Source organism: Acipenser ruthenus, unplaced genomic scaffold, assembly GCF_902713425.1.
Source record: "Acipenser ruthenus unplaced genomic scaffold, fAciRut3.2 maternal haplotype, whole genome shotgun sequence".
Taxonomy (NCBI): Eukaryota; Metazoa; Chordata; class Actinopteri; order Acipenseriformes; family Acipenseridae; genus Acipenser; species Acipenser ruthenus.
Window position 1 is genome coordinate 20214 of NW_026708393.1, and position 21012 is coordinate 41225.

General features: G+C 48.0%; 1 protein-coding gene across 1 annotated transcript; it reads right to left on the minus strand.

The window, feature by feature from the left end:
- Positions 1-842: 842 nt before the first annotated feature.
- LOC117969625 (aconitate hydratase, mitochondrial-like) lies at positions 843-20570 on the minus strand. The gene is made up of 17 exons (XM_059021070.1): positions 20459-20570; positions 18073-18215; positions 16855-17113; positions 15318-15410; positions 14242-14400; positions 13581-13731; positions 12557-12661; positions 11527-11618; positions 10320-10425; positions 8458-8615; positions 7928-8001; positions 7237-7348; positions 6145-6423; positions 4997-5188; positions 4103-4235; positions 3409-3530; positions 843-2714 (listed from the first exon to the last, which is right to left on the minus strand). Exons 1-17 carry the CDS (start codon positions 20492-20494, stop codon positions 2583-2585), a joined length of 2346 nt encoding a protein of 781 aa, XP_058877053.1. The 5' UTR covers positions 20495-20570; the 3' UTR covers positions 843-2582.
- Between the last annotated feature and the right edge of the window lie 442 nt (positions 20571-21012).

Sequence of the window (21012 nt, forward strand, 5' to 3'; positions counted from 1 at the left end):
TTTGTTTGAATTTTCTTTTGTTATCCTTTAGCTAAATAAATAATCATAATTCGTAGAGGACTGGGAGGGAGGGAAGCAGCGTGGCTCTAGCGGAGCTGAGGAGGGACTGGGAGGGAAGCGGCGTGGCTCTAGCGGAGCTGAGGAGGGACTGGGAGGGAAGCGGCGTGGCTCTAGCGGAGCTGAGGAGGGACTGGGAGGGAAGCAGTGCGGCTCTAGCGGAGCTGAGGAGGGACTGGGAGGGAAGCAGTGTGGCTCTAGCGGAGCTGAGGAGGGACTGGGAGGGAAGCAGCGTGGCTCTAGTGGAGCTGAGGAGGGACTGGGAGGGAAGCGGTGTGGCTCTAGCGGAGCTGAGGAGGGACTGGGAGGGAAGCAGTGTGGCTCTAGCGGAGCTGAGGAGGGGCTGGGAGGGAAGCGGCGTGGCTCTAGCGGAGCTGAGGAGGGACTGGGAGGGAAGCGGCGTGGCTCTAGCGGAGCTGAGGAGGAACTGGGAGGGAAGCGGCGTGGCTCTAGCGGAGCTGAGGAGGGACGCGGCGTGGCTCTAGCGGAGCTGAGGAGGGACTGGGAGGGAAGCGGCGTGGCTCTAGCGGAGCTGAGGAGGGACTGGGAGTGAAGCGGCGTGGCTCTAGCGGAGCTGAGGAGGGACTGGGAGGGAAGCGGTGTGGCTCTAGCGGAGCTGAGGAGGGACTGGGAGGGAAGCGGTGTGGCTCTAGCGGAGCTGAGGAGGGACTGGGAGGGAAGCGGTGTGGCTCTAGCGGAGCTGAGGAGGGACTGGGAGGGAAGCAGTGTGGCTCTAGCGGAGCCGAGGAGGGAGAATTTATTTTTAAAAGAAACACAAAAAACAATTTTTATTTCACAACCATGTATTTTTTTTTTTTTTTTTACTTTGATAAATATTTCATAATCAATAACAGCAGCACAAACACCCAGCGGTCAGTTAATGAAATATCAAGTAGACCTTATCATACGTATGGATTATTAAGAATGTATTCTTTTGTAAATGGAGAATTTCACACTATTTTCACCCCTTATTTGCATTCACCTTTCAAGACACTTTTTAGAATCCCTTTCCCTTATAAAAAGGGTTATTTAAAACGCCATTTATGTCTTCGAATGGCTGTGTGGAGTGTCGTTTCACCCATAGCTGCTTAAAACACACGCTAGAGCAGGATTTAAAAACACAACAAGAAACTCAGACTCAAAAACGACAGAACGTTTCCGCTAGAGAAAGTCTTGCTCCGGATTTCAAACCGTTGACGCCGAGAGAGACTTCAAGAGGAAACGTTTGCCGTTGAATTTACACTGAAGACGCTGAGAAAGACTTCTAGTGGAAACGTTTGCCATTGAATTTACACTGAAGACGCTGAGAAAGACTTCTAGTGGAAACGTTTGCCGTTGAATTTACACTGAAGACTCCGAGAGAGACTTCTAGTGGAAACGTTTGCCATTGAATTTACACTGAAGACGCTGAGAAAGACTTCTAGTGGAAACGTTTGCCGTTGAATTTACACTGAAGACGCTGAGAGAGACTTCTAGAGGAAACGTTTGCCGTTGAATTCATGAAGTTTATGGTCGTATTTCTCGGTGTAGAAGATACAGTGAATTGTTCATCACAACAGCTTGAGGGATTTGCTCTGCGTACAGTCTACATTAAAAAGCTGCCCTCGATAATTTAGCTACCCGACAGACCATAATATACAGTGCGTGTTCCTGTAACCGATAGCAACGGCGATAGAGATGCATCTAGAATTCAACGCTGAACGGCTAGTGTTGGACCTCACAGTGAAGCAAGCTGGCTGACTATTTAGAATGGAGCTGGCTGACCATTTGCAAGCTGGTTGACCATTTGAAGTTGCTTGACCATACAGAATGGAGCTGGCTGACCGTTTGCAAGCTGGCTGACCCTCTACAGAATGGAGCTGGCTGACCATTTGAAGCTGGCTGACCCTCTACAGAATGGAGCTGGCTGACCATTTGAAGCTGGCTGACCCTCTACAGAATGGAGCTGGCTGACCGTTTGCAGGTCAGTGGTTTCACACATATTTTTGTCTGTCAATGCGATGAGCAGCTTCTGATCACGGAGCTCAGAGCAGATTAAAAAAAACTGAAAAAACAACACCAAGGACTCGAGTCGAGGCGCGAGCGAGATCCGTGCGCAAAATCACATTTATATATATATAACGTTTGACAAGCTTGGACAAATTCAGACTAGGTTGTGTAGCTAGCAGAAAAATTCAACTGTTTTTACTGTACACAGGGCTGGGAATCAGACTCCTATCGCACAGCAGTGTGATCCAGTCCAGGTTTTACTGCTACCAGCTTGATCAGCCCCCAGTGTGTCTAGCTAACAAGCTCAGGGGTGTCTGATTATTAAACTCCCAGTGAAACCAGGACTGGATCACACTGCTGTGCAGCGGGAGTCTGATTCCCAGCCCTGTAGCCTCCCCCTCTCTCTCATTAAGGATTAATGAACTCTGTTTAGTATGAGCTGGGTTAGGCTTCCTAGCCCCGCCCCTCCCCAGCTCCTCTCCTCCCCTCCCAGGCTCCTCCCCTCCCCTCCCAGGCTCCTCCCCTCCTCGACGGTTCTACTGCAGTTCCTTCATCCTGTTGAGGGCGCTGCCCGCCTTGAACCATTCGATCTGTGTCTCATTGAACGTGTGGTTGAGAGAGACGGTGTCCTGAGAGCCATCCCGGTGCTTGATGATGCCTTTGAGGGGCTGAGAGAGAGAGAGAAAAATATGAGAGAGACAGGCAGGAAAGAAGGACAGGGCGGGTAGGAGGAGAGAGAGAGAGAGAGAGAGAGAGAGAGGAGAGAAAGAGAGAAAAGAAAAAAGGAGGGGGCCGGGGGGAGAGAGAGAGAGAGAGAGAGAGAGAGAGAGAGAGAGAGAGAGAGAGAGAGAGAGAGAGAGAGAGAGAGAGAGAGGGGGCAGGAGAGGAGAAGGACAAAGAGAGGCAGAGAAAGGGGCAAGAAAGGAGAGGTAGAGAGGAGGCAGGAGAGGAGAAGAGAAAAAGAAAGGAGGCAGAGGGGCAGGAGAGGAGAAAGACGGAGAGAGAGAGGGGGCAGGAGAGGAGAAAGACAGACAGAGAGAGGGGCAAAGAGAAAGAGGCAGAGAGGGGGGCAGGAGAGAAGGAAGAGAGACAGGAGAGGAAGACAGACAGGCAGTCAGCAATATCCCACCCATAATCCAGCAGCCAAATCACATACGTGATGCACAGACAGACCCCCCTGTACCCCCAGAATCTGCTCTTCAAGATCTTGAGCTGAATAATGTTAAGAGCCGGTTTCCTGACAATGGGAGAAGCGCTTCAAACAGAGAGATGGAGGAACGTGTGACGCGTGACCTGCGCCTGCACTGCCTCCCCTCCGCCAGCAGGGGGCGGGGATGCAGTTTCTCTGCGGTGGTTCAGTACCTTTCCTGGGAGGAAGTCCTTCAGCCCGTGGATGGAGACCTTGTCGTCCGGTCGGATCTTGTCGTAATCGCTGGGGTTGGAAAACGTTAGAGGAAGCATCCCTTGCTTCTTAAGATTAGTCTCTGCAGAGGAGAGAGAGAGAGAGAGACACAGGAGAGGAGAAAAGAGATTTCAAAAATCACACTGATGAAGGCACTAGAGCCCCACACTAGAGCTGGTCTGCTGGACTCAGTTTAGTTTCAATCACGCTGATGAAGGCACTAGAGCCCCAAACTAGAGCTGGTCTGCTGGACTCAGTTTAGTTTCAATCACGCTGATGAAGGCACTAGAGCCCCAAACTAGAGCTGGTCTGCTGGACTCAGTTTAGTTTCAATCACGCTGATGAAGGCACTAGAGCCCCAAACTAGAGCTGGTCTGCTGGACTCAGTTTAGTTTCAATCACGCTGATGAAGGCACTAGAGCCCCAAACTAGAGCTGGTCTGCTGGACTCAGTTTAGTTTCAATCACGCTGATGAAGGCACTAGAGCCCCAAACTAGAGCTGGTCTGCTGGACTCAGTTTAGTTTCAATCACGCTGATGAAGGCACTAGAGCCCCAAACTCTCTGTGTCTCTGTCTCCCTCTCTTAGACCCAGTTCTCTCTCTCCCCTCCTCCCAGTCTCTCTCTCTCTTCTTCTCGTCCCCCCCCCCCCTCACCGTGGATCCTGGCGAAGCTCTTGGTGAGGATGACCCTCCCCCCCAGGTGTCGGGGCTCCAGGGCGGCGTGCTCCCGGCTCGAACCCTCGCCGTAGTTCTCATCCCCGACCACCAGCCACTGCACACCGTGCTTCTGCAGAGAGACAACGAGAGAGAGTGTTAGAAAGAGGAGAGAAGGGAGGGAGGAGAGTCAGAGAGAGAGAGAAGGGAGGAGAGAGGGGATAGGGAGGAGAGAGAGGGAAAGGGTAGGGAAGAGAGAGAGGCATAGAATTAAAAACTAACAATCTTGCAGTGTCTGACATACACACACCCCTCCTCTCTCTCACCTTGTAGTATCTTGCAGTGTCCGGCACTCCGCTGTACTCTCCAGTCAGCTGGTTCACACACACACACACACACACACCCTCTCTTTCACCTTGTAGTATCTCGCAGTGTCCGGCACTCCGCTGTACTCTCCAGTCAGCTGGTTCACACACACACACACACACACACACACACCCTCTCTCTCACCTTGTAGTATCTCGCAGTGTCCGGCACTCCGCTGTACTCTCCAGTCAGCTGGTTCACACACACACACACACACACACACACACACCCTCTCTCTCACCTTGTAGTATCTCGCAGTGTCCGGCACTCCGCTGTACTCTCCAGTCAGCTGGTTCACACACACACACACACACACACACACACACACCCTCTCTCTCACCTTGTAGTATCTCGCAGTGTCCGGCACTCCGCTGTACTCTCCAGTCAGCTGGTTCACACACACACACACACACACACACCCTCTCTCTCACCTTGTAGTATCTCGCAGTGTCCGGCACTCCGCTGTACTCTCCAGGCAGCTGGTTCACACACACACACACACACACACACACCCCTCCTCTCTCTCACCTTGTAGTATCTCGCAGTGTCCGGCACTCCGCTGTACTCTCCAGTCAGCTGGTTCTTGACCTGGTTCACTTTCTCGTTCTCGATGTTCACGGCTCCGATCAGCAGGTTGTTGGAGATGTTGTCCAGGTGGCCTCGGAACTTGAGCCAGGGTCCGGCCGCGGAGATGTGGTCAGTGGTGCACTTCCCCTTGACCTGCACGGGGGGGGAGACGGGGGCGCCAGAGAGTCAGGGGGGTGAAAAAATCTAACCTAAAATGCTAGCTGTACATGATGTATCGTAATAGAGGTCTGTATCGCTTGTGATACGAGACCACAGCATAAAGAACTACAGCTCCCAGCATGCCTCACCATGGCCGCGGGTGCAGAGGCATGCTGGGAGCCGTAGTCCGAGCCAGCAAGTTAACTTTACACAGGGAGATGCATAAAGTCTATACCGGAAGCCATAATCGTAGTCCAGTAGTATTTCATGTTAGATTTCTAAACGTCAAATTTTTTTCAATGTCAGTTTTTCTGTTCAGTATCTGGAAAACTACAAAGCGCTGGGTGTGGAATTCAATATGTTAACAAGAGAACATTATTCAGCAGCTTTCATTGGACTCTATGAAGCTGAATCAGTTCATTCTATATAGAGGGGGTGGAATTCAATATGTTAACAAGGGAACATTATTCAGCAGCTTTCATTGGACTCTATGAAGCTGAGGGAGTTCATTCTATATAGAGGGGGTGGAATTCAATATGTTAACAAGGGAACATTATTCAGCAGCTTTCATTGGACTCTATGAAGCTGAGGGAGTTCATTCTATATAGAGGGGGTGGAATTCAATATGTTAACAAGGGAACATTATTCAGCAGCTTTCATTGGACTCTATGAAGCTGAGGGAGTTCATTCTATATAGAGGGGGTGGAATTCAATATGTTAACAAGGGAACATTATTCAGCAGCTTTCATTGGACTCTATGAAGCTGAATCAGTTCATTCTATATAGAGGGTGATGCTAAACTTTTGTCCACAGCTGTACATGATGTATCGTAATAGAGGTCTGTATCGCTTGTGATACGAGACCACAGCATAAAGAACTACAGCTCCCAGCATGCCTCACCATGGCCGCGGGTGCAGAGGCATGCTGGGAGCCGTAGTTCGTTCTCTCACCTTGATGAGAACCTGCAAGTCCTCCAGCTCCTCTCCGCTCCAGCGCTCAAAGGGCTCCAGGAGCTGCAGCCGCTGGCTCTGGGGGCTCACGTCGACGGGCTGGGAGTCCCCCTTGGCCGGGGGGTGCTGGTAGGTGTCCTGGCCGGGGTCGAAGTCCCGGGACGGCAGCTCGTCTCCGCTGGGGGCCTGCAGCTTGAACTTCTCTCCGCTCGGAGCCGTCAGGAAATCCGTCTCCGGATCGAAATCCAGCCGGCCAGCGATCGCCATGGCGGTGACGATCTGAGAGAGAGAGAGAGAGAGAGAGAGAGAGAGAGAGAGAAGGAATGGGAGGAGGGAGAGACAGAGAGGGGAGGGGTGAGGAACCAATGATATATGAGAGAAAGAGAGAGGAGAGGGGGAGAGAAGGGGGGAGAGAAGAGAAGAGAGAGGGGAAAGTGAGGGGGAGAGGAAAAGAGAAAAGAGGAGAGGGGAAGAAGAGACAGGAAAGTGAGGAAGAGGGGAGGAGAGGGAGAGACAGGAGAGAGAGAGAGAGAGAGAGGGAGGGGGAGAGGAAGAGAGGGGAGAGGATAGGGAGGGAGGGAGAGACAGAGGGGGAGGGGTGAGGAACCAATGATATGAGAGAGAGAGAGAGAGAGAGAGAGAGAAGGGAAAGTGAGGGGGAGAGAGAAAAGAGAGAGAAGGGGAAGGGAGGAGAGATGGAGAGAAGGAGGAAAGGGAGGGGAGAAAACGAGTCAGTTTAGAAATAGTAAAAAACAAGAATTCAATGACAAAAGTCAAAACCAGCAGCACCAGCCACCATCTTTCAAACTTTACGCCATTACAATACAGAACTACAGCTCCCAGCATGCCTCTGCACCCGCGGCAATGGTGAGGCACGCTGGGAGCTGTAGTTCTTTATGCTGTGGTCTTCTGCTCCAATACAAACCTCTAATACAGAACTACAGCTCCCAGCATGCCTCTGCACCCGCGGCCATGGTGAGGCATGCTGGGAGCTGTAGTTCTTTATGCCGCGGTCTCGTATCACAAGCGATACAGACCTCTATCACGGCACAGAAGCACAGCCCCCAGCCCCAGAGTGAAGCCCCTCCTCACCTCGGGGGAGGTGACGAAGGCGTGGGTGGCGGGGTTGGCGTCGTTCCTTCCCGTGAAGTTCCGGTTGTAAGACGTCACGATCGTGTTCTTCTCTCCCTTCTTCACGTCGCGTCTGAGGAGGGAAACAATAGATAAATAAAAAACACAATTAAAACAGGCAACCAGTTTCACTGTATCAGTCGACCCCGTCTCTCAGAAAATATACTTTCACTGGGAGTTTAATAATAAGGCACACCAGCCAGTGACATCATCAGTGACATCATCACCCCTGAGCTTGTAAGCTAGACACCCTGGGGGCTGATCAAGCTGGTAGCAGTAAAACCTGGACTGGATCACGCTGCTGTGCGATAGGAGTCTGATTCCCAGCCCTGATCTCTCCGTCTAAATATCCCACAGTTCCCAGCAATATCCTGTAGCTCTCTTCACTATAAAATCAGCTACAAACCTCCTTCAACCAAAGTCTATCTACAGGGCTGGGAATCAGACTCCCGCTGCACAGCAGTGTGATCCAGTCCTGGTTTCACTAGGAGTTTAATAATAAGACACCCCTGAGCTTGTTAGCTAGACACACTGGGGGCTGATCAAGCTGGTAGCAGTAAAACCTGAACTGGATCACACTGCTGTGCGATAGGAGTCTGATTCCCAGCCCTGTGAATGGATTTCATTTTTTGGGGGCTAATCTCACCCCTACCTGTCCCACTGTCCAATGCAGGGTCCACAGGCATTCGCCAGAACCAGCCCGCCAACATCGGTCAGAATCTTCGCCTGTTAGGACAAAAAGAAAAACAGAAAATAAGTTTAGCTAGCTCGGACTACGGCTCCCAGCATGCCTCTGCAGCCGCGGCAATGGTGAGGCATGCTGGGAGCTGTAGTTCTTTATGCTGTGGTATCACAAGCGATACAGACCTCTTTTACGATACAGAACTACGGCTCCCAGCATGCCTCTACACCCACAGCAATGGTGAGGCATGCTGGGAGCTGTAGTTCTTTATGCTGTGGTATCACAAGCGATACAGACCTCTTTTACGATACAGAACTATGGCTCCCAGCATGCCTCTACACCCACAGCAATGGTGAGGCATGCTGGGAGCTGTAGTTCTTTATGCTGTGGGTCTCGTATCCCCAGCAATACAAACCTCTCTTACAATATAAGACAATGGCTCCCAGCATGCCTCTGCAGCAAAGGAGAGTATTGATTATTGATTAAGGACGGGGACTCACGTAGCCGTCTCTCTCGATGGTGGCTCGGATCTGCTCGGACCCGGGAGTCACGGTGAACTGGGCCTTGCATTTCATCCCCTTGTCCAGCGCCTGCTTTGCCAGGGAAGCCGCCCTGCCCATATCCTCATAACTGGAGTTGGTACAGCTTCCGATCAGCCCTGCGCAAGAAGCACAGAACCCAATTAAAAACACAAAGCTTCCAAAACGAGAAATTCAGGCGTTTTGTAAAATTTAGTTTTTTTTCAATGTGTAATTCATTAGCTTTTGCTGCCCCCGTGTGGCCAAACTGTATACCACATTATTTTTTCTGTGCTGTTCTGTGACTCCCCAGCCATAGTAAAAGGATTCTACCAGTCCTTCAGCCATCCAGTCCTGGTTATTAGACTACATCTCCCAGCATGCCTCCACGCTTGTAGCAACAGTGAGGGATGATGGGAGATGTAGTCCTTTACGGAGGGAAATGACACGGCCGTGCCTTTACCAGGGGAGACTCCCCCCTGACTCGTTCTCTGCTCTCTCTTAATATTACCCCTTAAAAAAATAGAAAAAATAATATTTTTCACCCATAAGAAAGTTTCCAAACGAGAGGAAGCCATTCGGCCCATCTTGCTCGTTTTGTTGTTAGTAGCTTATTGATCCCAGAATCTCGTCAAGCAGCTTCTTGAAGGATCCCAGGGTGTCGGCTTCAACAACATTACTGGGGAGTTGGTTCCAGACCCTCACAATTCTCTGTGTAAAAAAAGTGCCTCCTATTTTCTGTTCTGAATGCCCCTTTATCTAATTTGTGACCCCTGGTCCTCTTTTTTCAGGTTGAAAAAGTCCCCTGGGTCGACATTGTCTATACCTTTTAGGATTTAGAATGTTTGAATCAGATCGCCGCGTAGTCTTCTTTGTTCAAGACTGAATAGATTCAATTCTTTTAGCCTGTCTGCATACGACATGCCTTTTAAACCCGGGATAATTCTGGTTGCTCTTCTTTGCACTCTTTCTAGAGCAGCAATATCCTTTTTCTGTAGCGAGGCGACCAGAACTGAACACAATATTCTAGATGAGGTCTCACTCATGCATTGTGAAGTTTTAACATGACTTCCCTTGATTTAAATTCAACACTTACTAATGAGTCGTTCAGTGGAGGCTTTTTCTCCAAAGCGACTTCCAGAGACTAGGAGGGTGAACTCTGCATCATCAACAACTGCTGCTGCTGCAGAGTCACTTCCAATAGGAGCTCGTTTGTTTGACGTCTCATCCGAAGAACGGAGCACAAGGAGGTGAAGCGACTCGCTCAGGGTCACACACGCGCACACACACACACACACACACAGTGAGTCAGTGGCTGAGCCGGGATTTGAACCTCCTGGTATCGAGACCCCCTTTCTCTAACCCGCTGGGACCAGCGAGCCTCCTTCATATAAAATTCTCTCTTGCTTGGCCCCTCCTGCTCTGCTCTGGACCTGCCTGAGCTCAGCGCTGCGTTACTGGATCCTCAGCGGACACTGGAGAGAGAACTCGCTGCGATCCTGCCTCGCTGCCTCCATCTTGTATTCTAGCAGTGTTGTGATTTGCTGTAAACCGCACTGTGTTTCAATATGAATCTTGTATTGTAACTATGGGACTACAGCTCCCAGCATGCCTCTTCACCTGCGGCAGTGGCGAGGGATGCTGGGAGCTGTAGTTCTTTACAATGAAGACAGACCTCCCTATATCCCCAGATTCAGAGATTCAAGATCTTGAGCTGAATAATGTTAAGAGGCAGTTTCCTGACAATGGGAGAAGCGCTTCAAACAGAGAGATGGAGGAACGTGTGACGCGTGACCTGCGCCTGCACTGCCTCCCCTCCGCCAGCAGGAGGCGGTGTCACTCACCCACTTTGACTTCCAGAGGCCAGCCAGACTTCTGAGCCACCCCCCCGATCTCGGAGACGAGGTGAGCGAGATCTGGGGTGAACGGGCCGTTAATGTGGGGCTTCAGCTGAGAGAGAGAGAGAGGGGCAGAGGCAGAGAGAGAGGAGGAGGAGGAAGGGGCAGAGAGAGAGAGAGGAGGAGGAAGGGGCAGAGAGGGAGGAGAGAGAGGAGGAAGGGGCAGAGGGAGGAGAGAGAGAGAGAGGAGAGAGAGGGGCAGAGAGGAGAGAGAAGAGGGGAGAGGGAGAGAGGAGAAGGGCACAGAGAGAGGAGAGGGAGAGGAGATGAGATGAGAGAGGGAGAGCAGAGGGGAGAGGAGAGAGAGAAGGGCAGAGCGAGGAGAGAGAAGAGGGGCAGAGAGAGAGAGAGAGAGAGAGAGGAGGAGGAGAGGAGAAGGGCACAGAGAGAGAGGAGAGGGAGAGAGTCATTATACAGAGGTCAGGATTAACTGAATACCTCAACCCAGGACTACAGATTTGTTTGATACAGTATGTCAGGGTTACACTGTGTGTGTGTGTGTGTGTGTGTGTGTGTGTGTCCCTCTAATCATGCTGAGAGGGTGTTTCATTCTCCTGCACTGTGTGTGTGACAGACCCTCCCTCCCCTCTCCCTGTATCTCAATAATAATAATAATAATAATAATAATAATAATAATAATAATAATAATAATATTTCTTAGCAGACGCTGTTACCCAGGGCGACTCACAACTGTTACAAGTGATCACAGCACAAAATATCACCTCACAGAAAATCATAATACAGGAAAGGAGCAGATATGAAGGTGTTAAAAAAATTACCTAATCTGTGGTGTGTCACACACCTCATAATATATTATTATTATTATTATTATTTATTTCTTAGCAGACGCCCTTATCCAGGGCGACTTACAATTGTTACAAGATATCACATTATTTTTTACATACAATTCCCCATTTATACAGTTGGGTTTTTACTGGAGCAATCTAGGTAAAGTACCTTGCTCAAGTACAGTAGCAGTGTCCCCCCCACCTGGGATTGAACCCACGACCCTCCGGTCAAGAGTCCAGAGCCCCTGACCGCTACTCCACACTGCTGTCCAGGTCAGTCTATCTCTATTACACAGCACAGCGTAGTCAAGCACTGAGAAATGACTCATTAAAATCTAAAAATGAAACCCAGGACGCTTCGTTACCGTGTCCAGATTGATCTCGATGACCTGGTCGTATTCACAGCCCTTATCAGGGACCAGAAGATCTTTAAAATCATCAGCCAACGCAGCGACCCCTGAGAATGAGAGGAACGAGAGAGAGAGAGAGAGAGAGAATATGAGACAAAGACAGAGCCCAACAATCCTGTTCAGTTTGACGCTACAGTATAATATAGAATCCCTTCTTCTTGGGGTCTGTGTTAGTTTACTACATTCTGAAAAGAGTTTAGTGTCATTAAAGCTGCAGACAGACAGACAGACAGACAGACAGACAGACAGACAGAGCCCCACAATCCTGTTCGGTTTGACGCTACAGTATAATATAGAATCCCTTCTTCTTGGGGTCTGTGTTAGTTTACTACATTCTGAAAAGAGTTTAGTGTCATTAAAGCTGCAGACAGACACACAGACAGACAGACAGACAGACAGAGCCCCACAATCCTGTTCAGTTTGACGCTACAGTATAATATAGAATCCCTTCTTCTTGGGGTCTGTGTTAGTTTACTAGATTCTGAAAAGAGTTTAGTGTCATTAAAGCTGCAGACAGACAGACAGACTGACAGACAGACACAGAGCCCCACAATCCTGTTCAGTTTGACGCTACAGTATAATATAGAATCCCTTCTTCTTGGGGTCTGTGTTAGTTTACTACATTCTGAAAAGAGTTTAGTGTCATTAAAGCTGCAGACACACAGACAGACAGACAGACAGACCCCCACAATCCTGTTCAGTTTGATGAATCGGGGACCCCTGAGCTCCCCTGACTGTGCGACTCCCCCACGCGGCCGTGCCTTCACCAGGAGAGACCCTTGGGGACCCCTGCGCTCCCCTGACTGTGCGACTCCCCCACACGACCGTGCCTTCACCAGGAGAGACCCTTGGGGACCCCTGCGCTCCCCTGACTGTGTGACTCCCCCCTGCGCACCACGCGGCCGTGCCTCGGGGTACCCCCTGCGCTCCCCTGACTGGGGCTCCTGGTCAGTTTGACCCTGGATTCCAGCTTTGCCACCCTCACCTCCTCTCCCAGTCTTTTCCAGGTAGGTCTTCATGCGGTGATTATAAGGGAAGACGGATGTTGTGGCTCCGATCTCAGCCCCCATGTTACAGATTGTAGCCATTCCTAGAAAGAGAGGAGGAGACGGAGATATAGAAAAACAGGGAGATCGAAATAAACTGATAGATGGAAGAAAAATACAGGGCTGGGAATCAGACAGACAGACAGACAGACAGGGTAACTAGCACAGGAGACCCAAGTTAAAGCATACACAGTATATTGGTGATAGTTGTGGGATATTTAGACAGAGAGATCAGGGAGGATCACACTGCTGTGCAGCGGGAGTCTGATTCCCAGCCCTTATCTATTTAAAAATGTAATTACAAACATGCTTCCCTATGCTTCAACAGACCACTCTGTGCTTTACAATGCTTCCCTATGCTTTACCAGACCTCTCTGTGCTTTACAATGCATCCCTATGCTTTACCAGACCTCTCTGTGCTTTACAATGCTTCCCTATGCTTTACCAGACCTCTCTGTGCTTTACAATGCTTCCCTATGCTTTACCAGACCTCTCTGTGCTTTACAATGCTTCACCACACCTCTCTGTGCTTTACAATGCTTCCCTATGCTTTACCAGACCTCTCTGTGCTTTACAATGCTTCCCTATGCTTTACCAGACCTCTCTGTGCTTTACAATGCTTCCCTATGCTTTACCAGACCTCTCTGTGCTTTACAATGCTTCCCTATGCTTTACCAGACCTCTCTGTGCTTTACAATGCTTCCCTATGCTTTACCAGACCTCTCTGTGCTTTACAATGCTTCCCTATGCTTCACCAGACCTCTCTGTGCTTTACAATGCTTCCCTATGCTTTACCAGACCTCTCTGTGCTTTACAATGTTTCCCTATGCTTTACCAGACCTCTCTGTGCTTTACAATGCTTCCCTATGCTTTACCACACCTCTCTGTGCTTTACAATGCTTCCCTATGCTTTACCAGACCTCTCTGTGCTTCACAATGCCTCCCACAGACAGAGTGCCCGACCTGTGCAGGAGATGGAGTCGATGCCCGGTCCGTGGTACTCCACGATGGCGCCCGTACCCCCTTTCACAGTCAGGATTCCGGCCACTTTGAGGATCACATCTTTGGGGGAGGTCCAGCCAGAGAGGGAGCCAGTGAGCTTCACCCCGATCACCTACACACAGAGAGCGAGAGAGAGAGAGAGAGAGAGAGAGAGAGAGAGAGAGAGAGAGAGAGAGCGAGAGCGAGAGAGAGAGCGAGAAATAGATCTTATTACCAGCCCTGTAGATATGAAGGAGGTTTGTAGCTGATTTTATAGTGAAGAGAGCTACAGGATATTGGTGGGAACTGTGGGATATTTAGACAGAGAGATCAGGGAGGGGAATCAGACTCCTATTGCACAGCAGCGTGATCCAGTCCAGGTTTTACTGCTACCAGCTTGATCAGCCCCCAGTGTGTCTAGCTAACAAGCTCAGGTGTGTCTTATTATTAAACTCCTAGTGAAACCAGGACTGGATCACACTGCTGTGCAGCGGGAGTCTGATTCCCAGCCCTGTAGATAGACTTTGGTTGAAGGAGGTTTGTAGCTGATTTTATAGTGAAGAGAGCTACAGGATATTGCTGGGAACTGTGGGATATTTAGACAGACAGACAGGTTGTCTTTTGGGGGGACAGTAAGACTCACGTTGGGACACTTCAGCTCCCAGGGGATCCCCGCCATCACGTCGACTGCGTCCGCGCCCCCCACCCCGATACACACACCCCCCAGGCCCCCCCCGTTGGGGGTGTGAGAGTCTGTGCCTATCAGCAACACACCAGGGTAGGCGTAGTTCTCCAGGATGATCTGCAGGGAGAGACAGAGAGACGCTCAGTTTAGTGTTCATTGCAAGAGACTGAACCAGTGTAAATTCAACGGCAAACGTTTCCACTAGAAGTCTCTCTCAGCGTCTTCAGTGTAAATTCAATGGCAAACGTTTCCACTAGAAGTCTCTCTCAGCGTCTTCAGTGTAAATTCAACGGCAAACGTTTCCACTAGAAGTCTCTCTCAGCGTCTTCAGTGTAAATTCAACGGCAAACGTTTCCACTAGAAGTCTCTCTCAGCGTCTTCAGTGTAAATTCAACGGCAAACATTTCTAACCATTTTTCCAGGTAAATATCTTAAAACAGACAGAATATACTGACTTAATTTAGATAAATATATCTACATATAGATTATTATTATTATTATTTATTTCTTAGCAGACGCCCTTATCCAGGGCAACTTACAATTGTTACAAGATATCACATTATTTTTACATACAATTCCCCATTTACACAGTTGGGTTTTTTACTGGAGCAATCTAGGTAAAGTACCTTGCTCAAGGGTACAGCAGCAGTGTCCCCCACCTGGGATTGAACCCACGACCCTCCGGTCAAGAGTCCAGAGCCCCTGACCGCTACTCCACACTGCTGCCCACACTGCTGTGTGTGTGTATACATCCACACACACACACACACACACACACACACACACACAACAGTAAATACCAACCCTACAGCTTGTTTGTAAAACCAGGGTAATGATTAGATTAAAAAAATAAATACATAAATATAAATAAAGTTAATTTTCCACAATGTTTGCATGAATTTCTGTTCTGTATTGAGATTAGTCCAGTCCTGTATTCAGTGTCATTTTCAGTCAGACCGCTCTCTCTGTTTTCTCAGATCCCGCGCGATCTAAGCCCCTCTATAGAAATAAAACACACTGAAAACTCAACTGACCTGGTGAATGATTCCTGATCCCGGCTTCCAGAATCCCACTCCGTATTTTGCAGCAGCCGTGGCCAGGAATTTGTACACTTCTTGGTTCACATCCTAGAGGGGAGAGAGAAATATTTAAAAAATAAAATAAAATAAATAATTTGATGACAAAAATCAAACTAGCAGCACCAGCCCCCATCTTTCACCAAACTTTTGGCCATTGCAATACAGAACTACGGCTCCCAGCATGCCTCTGCACCCACGGCAATGGTGAGGCATGCTGGGAGCTGTAGTTCTTTATGCTGTGGTCTTCTGCTCCAATACAAATCTCTATTACAATACAGAACTACGGCTCCCAGCATGCCTCTGCACCCGCGGCAATGGTGAGGCATGCTGGGAGCTGTAGTTCTTTATGCTGTGGTCTTCTGCTCCAATACAAACCTCTATTACAATACAGTACTACGGCTCCCAGCATGCCTCTGCACCCACGGCAATGGTGAGGCATGCTGGGAGCTGTAGTTCTTTATGCTGTGGTCTTCTGCTCCAATACAAATCTCTATTACAATACAGAACTACGGCTCCCAGCATGCCTCTGCACCCGCGGCAATGGTGAGGCATGCTGGGAGCTGTAGTTCTTTATGCTGTGGTCTTCTGCTCCAATACAAACCTCTATTACAATACAGTACTACGGCTCCCAGCATGCCTCTGCACCCACGGCAATGGTGAGGGATGCTGGGAGCTGTAGTTCTTTATGCTGTGGTCTTCTGCTCCAATACAAACCTCTATTACAATACAGTACTACGGCTCCCAGCATGCCTCTGCACCCACGGCAATGGTGAGGGATGCTGGGAGCTGTAGTTCTTTATGCTGTGGTCTTCTGCTCCAATACAAACCTATTACAATACAGAACCACAGCTCCCAGCCCCAGTGTGAAGCCCCTCCTCGTGTTGCTACAACTGTTTACCTAAGGTGTGTGTATATAGTTTTAATTACTATTTATTTTTTTACATTTTGACCACTTTAACATTTTTAAAATGCATTCCACTGCCTCAAGATGGCTTCCCACGTACCCGCATTGGACCTCCTCAGGACTACATTTCCCATCATCCTCCTGCTCACGTGTGTAACCAGCGAGCAGGAGGATGACGGGAAATGTAGTTCCGAGAGGACCAAGTCCGCATCCAGCGCTCAAAAAACATCACTGACATCCTCAGAGCGTTTTGAGATGTTCCAGTTAAAAAATAACGACTCGGATCTCGTTATCGAGGAGTTTGGTGATCAGTCGAGCGATCAGGAGATGATTTGATCAGTACGCGCGACGATGAAGAGGGATGTGAAACACAGCGAGCAAGGAGCAGGGCTGGAGAGGCAGTACTGAGAGTCCTGTTGACATGCAGAGACGTTTAAACCTGTTTTACTGGGAATAAAATTACTTGTGAAAATAAACTGGACCCGACTCGCCTGACAGACACTGAATAAATGGACCGCTAAGGGTTAAAGAGAGCAGTGAAACAGCCGGGGGGTCTGGCTGTGGTTCTGGGAGGGCAGGGTGACTCACCTTGGCTCGCTCCAGGTCCTGCGGTCCTCCGGACAGCGCCTCGATCAGGTGGTCGCAGTGGATGGTGGACGGCACGGCCACGCGGGGCAGGCCGCTGCTGATGAACTGCAGCATGGCCATCTGGGCCGTGGCGTCCTGCATGGCCACGCGGTCCGGGTGCAAGCGCAGGTAGGAGCGCCCGCGAGCGATCTCCTGAGAGTCCGGCTCTGCCAGGTGAGAGTACACGATCTTCTCAGAGAGGGTGAGGGGGCGAGCCAGCCTGGAGGAGGGAGAGAGGAAAGGGAGGAGCGAGAGAGAGGAAAGGGAGGAGAGAGGGGGGAGGAGGAGGAGAGAGAGAGAGACAGAAGAGGGGGGAGGAGGAGGAGGAGGAGAGACAGAAGAGAAAGGGAGGAGAGAGAGGAGAGAGAGAGGAAAGGGAGGAGAGAGAGAGGAAAGGGAGGAGAAAGAGGAGAGAGAGAGAGGGAAGGGAGGAGAAAGAGGAGAGAGAGAGGAAAGGGAGGAGAAAGAGGAGAGAGAGGAGAAAGAGGAGAGAGAGGAGAAAGAGGAGAGAGAGGAGAAAGAGGAGAGAGAGAGAGAGGAAAGGGAGGAGAAAGAGAAGAGGAGAGAGGAAAGGGAGGGGCGAGAGAGGGGGGAAAGGGAGGGGCGAGAGAGGGGGGAAAGGGAGGGGCGAGAGAGGGGGGAAAGGGAGGGGCGAGAGAGGGGGGAAAGGGAGGGGCGAGAGAGAGGGGAAAGGGAGGGGCGAGAGAGAGGGGAAAGGGAGGGGCGAGAGAGAGGGGAAAGGGAGGGGCGAGAGAGAGGGGAAAGGGAGGGGCGAGAGAGAGGGGAAAGGGAGGAGAGGGAGGAGAGGAGAGGGAGGAGAGAGGGGAAAGGGAGGAGATTGAAGAGAGGAAAGGGAGGAGATTGAAGAGAGGAGAGGAAAGGAGATAGGATTAGTATGTTCAGTACTTTTCATAACATTTTAATTCAAGTTTGTAACCAAACAAAGCACTTCCTTAAGTTACAGGGGCAGAAAAACACAAAATTTAGCTATTCCTGGATTTTTGTTTTGTAGAAATAAACACAGCAGTGTGATCCAGTCCTGGTTTCACTGGGAGTTTAATAATAAGACACACCTGAGCTTGTTAGCTAGACACACTGGGGGCTGATCAAGCTGGTAGCAGTAAAACCTGGACTGGATCACACTGCTGTAGGATAGGAGTCTGATTCCCTCTCTCTCACCTCTGCCTGACGATGTCAATGTTCTTCTGCATTTTCTCGTAGTTGACGAAGTGGTTCGCCTCGAAACGGCTCATCGCCACTTTCGCTCGCGCGTCGAACGCCGTGGTGAGGTGCAGGCGCCTCGCCCCGCGCCCCAGGGCATGCTGGGAAAGAACGAGACAGAGACAGCGGGTCAGCAGAGAGCCGTACTCGTCTCTGCACCCGAGCAGGGACGGAAATAAATAACTTTTGCAAAACCGCCCTCAGCGCTGTTCTGTTAAAATGAGCTTCTCAGAACAGAATTGAAGTTAGTTAGTTAGCGGAGGCTTTTCCTCCAAAGCGACTTCCAGAGACTAGGAGGGTGAACTCTGCATCATCAACAACTGCTGCTGCAGAGTCACTTCCAATAGGAGCTCGTTTGTTTGACATCTCATCCGAAGGACGGAGCACAAGGAGGTGAAGCGACTCGCTCAGGGTCTCGCATTTATTTAGCAGACGCCTTTATCCAAGGCGACTTACAGAGACTAGGGTGTGTGAACTATGCATCAGCTGCAGAGTCACTTACAACTACGTCTCACCCGAAAGACGGAGCACAAGGAGGTGAAGTGACTCGCTCAGGGTCACACAGTGAGTCAGCGGCTGAGGTGGGATTTGAACCGGGGACCTCCTGGTTACAAGCCCTGTACTTTAACCACTGGACCACACAGCCATATAATATTATATATAAAATATTCTATCTATCTATCTATCTCTATCTATTATTGTGAATGAGTTTAGCACCTTCATTTTACATCTATAAGTCGCCCTGGATAAGGGCGTCTGCTAAGAAATAAATAATAATAATAATAATAATAATAATAATAATAATAATAATAATAATAAATAATGTATTGAGCTTCAGGGGTCGCCTCTGTTGTCACCACGTGATTTTGAAACGCTGAACTGCAGCCAGGAGTGTCTCTCTCTCCTCTGAACAGAACCAGACCCAGTTCAGACAGATTGGACTGGGTCTGCTTTCAAACGCAATCCGAGGTCTTCCCATAACGAATAAAACGACATCGGCGTTTTATTTTGATATTTATTTACTTATTAATATAAATAAGAAATAAATCATGAACAAACACAAGGAAAATTGAAAAAAATAACATTAGAATGATTTTATATAGAATGTTTTATTTGTGTATTTTTAAAATCACGATAAATCAGTTCTCAATGTAAAAACATTTATAATAAGTACATAAATAAATAAATAAAGGAAAAAGTCTGATATCAAATCATCAAAAGAAATCACGGTGAATCAGTCCTCAATGTAAAAACAATTTATAATAAATAAAATTAAATACAAATGATAAAGGGAAACACATCTTAAATGTTTTATTAATATAAAATTATCTTAAAACAAATGAAACGGTAAAAATCAGTTATCAATGTAAAAACAATTAATAATAATAATAATGGCAAAAAACACATTTAAAAATTGTTTTATTAATATAAAATAATCTTAAAAAAAGAAACGGTAAAATCAGTTATCAATGTAAAAACAATTAATAATAATAAATAATAATAAATAATAATAATAATAATAATAATAATAATAATAATGGCAAAAAACACATTTAAATGGTTTTATTAATATAATCTTAAAAAAAATGAAACGGTAAAATCAGTTATCAATGTAAAATCAATTAATAAAATAAATACAAATGTAAAGACAAAAAACACATTTAAAAATGGTTTTATTAACATAAAATAATCTTTTAAAACAAAAAAAACTGCTTAAGAAACACAAATAAATCACGGTAAATCAGTCCTCAAAATGTAAAAACGAATTTTTCCAAAGTCGGCGGAGTCTCAGGAAAGCCAGCGCAATGCGCAGCCCGATTTACACGCAATGCGAGTCAAACAAAACACGACAAAGAGCCAAAATGCGCATTTTCTTTCCAAGAAAAACAACATTAGCCATTTAAAAATACACGAGTCTCCCCCAGACATGTAATTAAAACGCAACAGATCCACGATTTATAACAACAGCGTTAACCTTGCGGTCACCTTGTGTACTAGAGAGACCAGACACAGCTTAACTTTACACAGTTATATCAAAACGCATCGCTAAATAACCATAACTGACACTTCACAGCGTGTAATATTGATGTTTTTTAAGTTAAAAAGCGTCTTTGCCTCGGCTATGTATTTATGAACGCGGCCCCGTTAGTTACGGACACCGTGACCTAGCAACCTGTTCAGATTGTAGGGGTGGCGACCAAGTTTAGACACTTTTAGTCCCCCAAAAACGCTCTAACAGCCCCGCAGAGCGACCTATTTCGTTGCAGAAACGTTTGAAGATCGTAAACCCCGTGTTTAGGTGCCGGGAAGTTCGTTATTTTTCGTCTTTTTAACCTTTTCTTACCTGAAGCCGGCTGACAGTCAAACAGTAGGACGCCATTTTGTGCACTGACAAAGATGCTGTCGCTGGGAGTGACGTAACAATTCGCGGGTTTTTATCAGATCCCGCCCGAGGTCCTGGCAGGGAACATTGTCTTTTGTTTTTTTAATTTGTTCGTCCGTTTTTTTTTTTAGTTTTTAAACATTTCCGCCGATTAAAATCGGCTTCAATAAATCAATAAAATGTACGACAAGACAAAAGTCGTCGAGTTCTGTCAGAAATAAAAAAAAATAAACTTTTTTTGTATTTTGTACATCTGCCATGATCTTGACCTTATCTTTGTCCCTCTGTAAGCAATTTTGTCTTTTAAATTATTATTATTATTTATTTATTTTACACCATATTTACCAGACCCAGAGGAATAAAAATAATAATAACAAAACGACACTTCGTTTTAATTAAAAAAAAAAAACAAAAAAAAAAATCTTAGAAATGGACTGTACGGTTGCTACGGGAAACGAGGTAAAAAAAAATAAATAAATCAACAAACAAACTTCTCGCAAAATGAAAACACGTTT

Coding starts and splice junctions, on each gene's coding strand:
- LOC117969625 (XM_059021070.1), bottom strand. CDS start 20,494: ATGGCGTCCTACTGTTTGACTGTCAGCCGGCTTCAG. Junction 11,619..12,556: donor GGAAAAGACTGGGAGAGGAG/GTGAGGGTGGCA, acceptor TCTCATTCTCAG/GGGTCGCTGCGTTGGCTGAT. Junction 4,236..4,996: donor ACACTGCGAGATACTACAAG/GTGAGAGAGAGG, acceptor GTCTCTCTGCAG/AAGCACGGTGTGCAGTGGCT.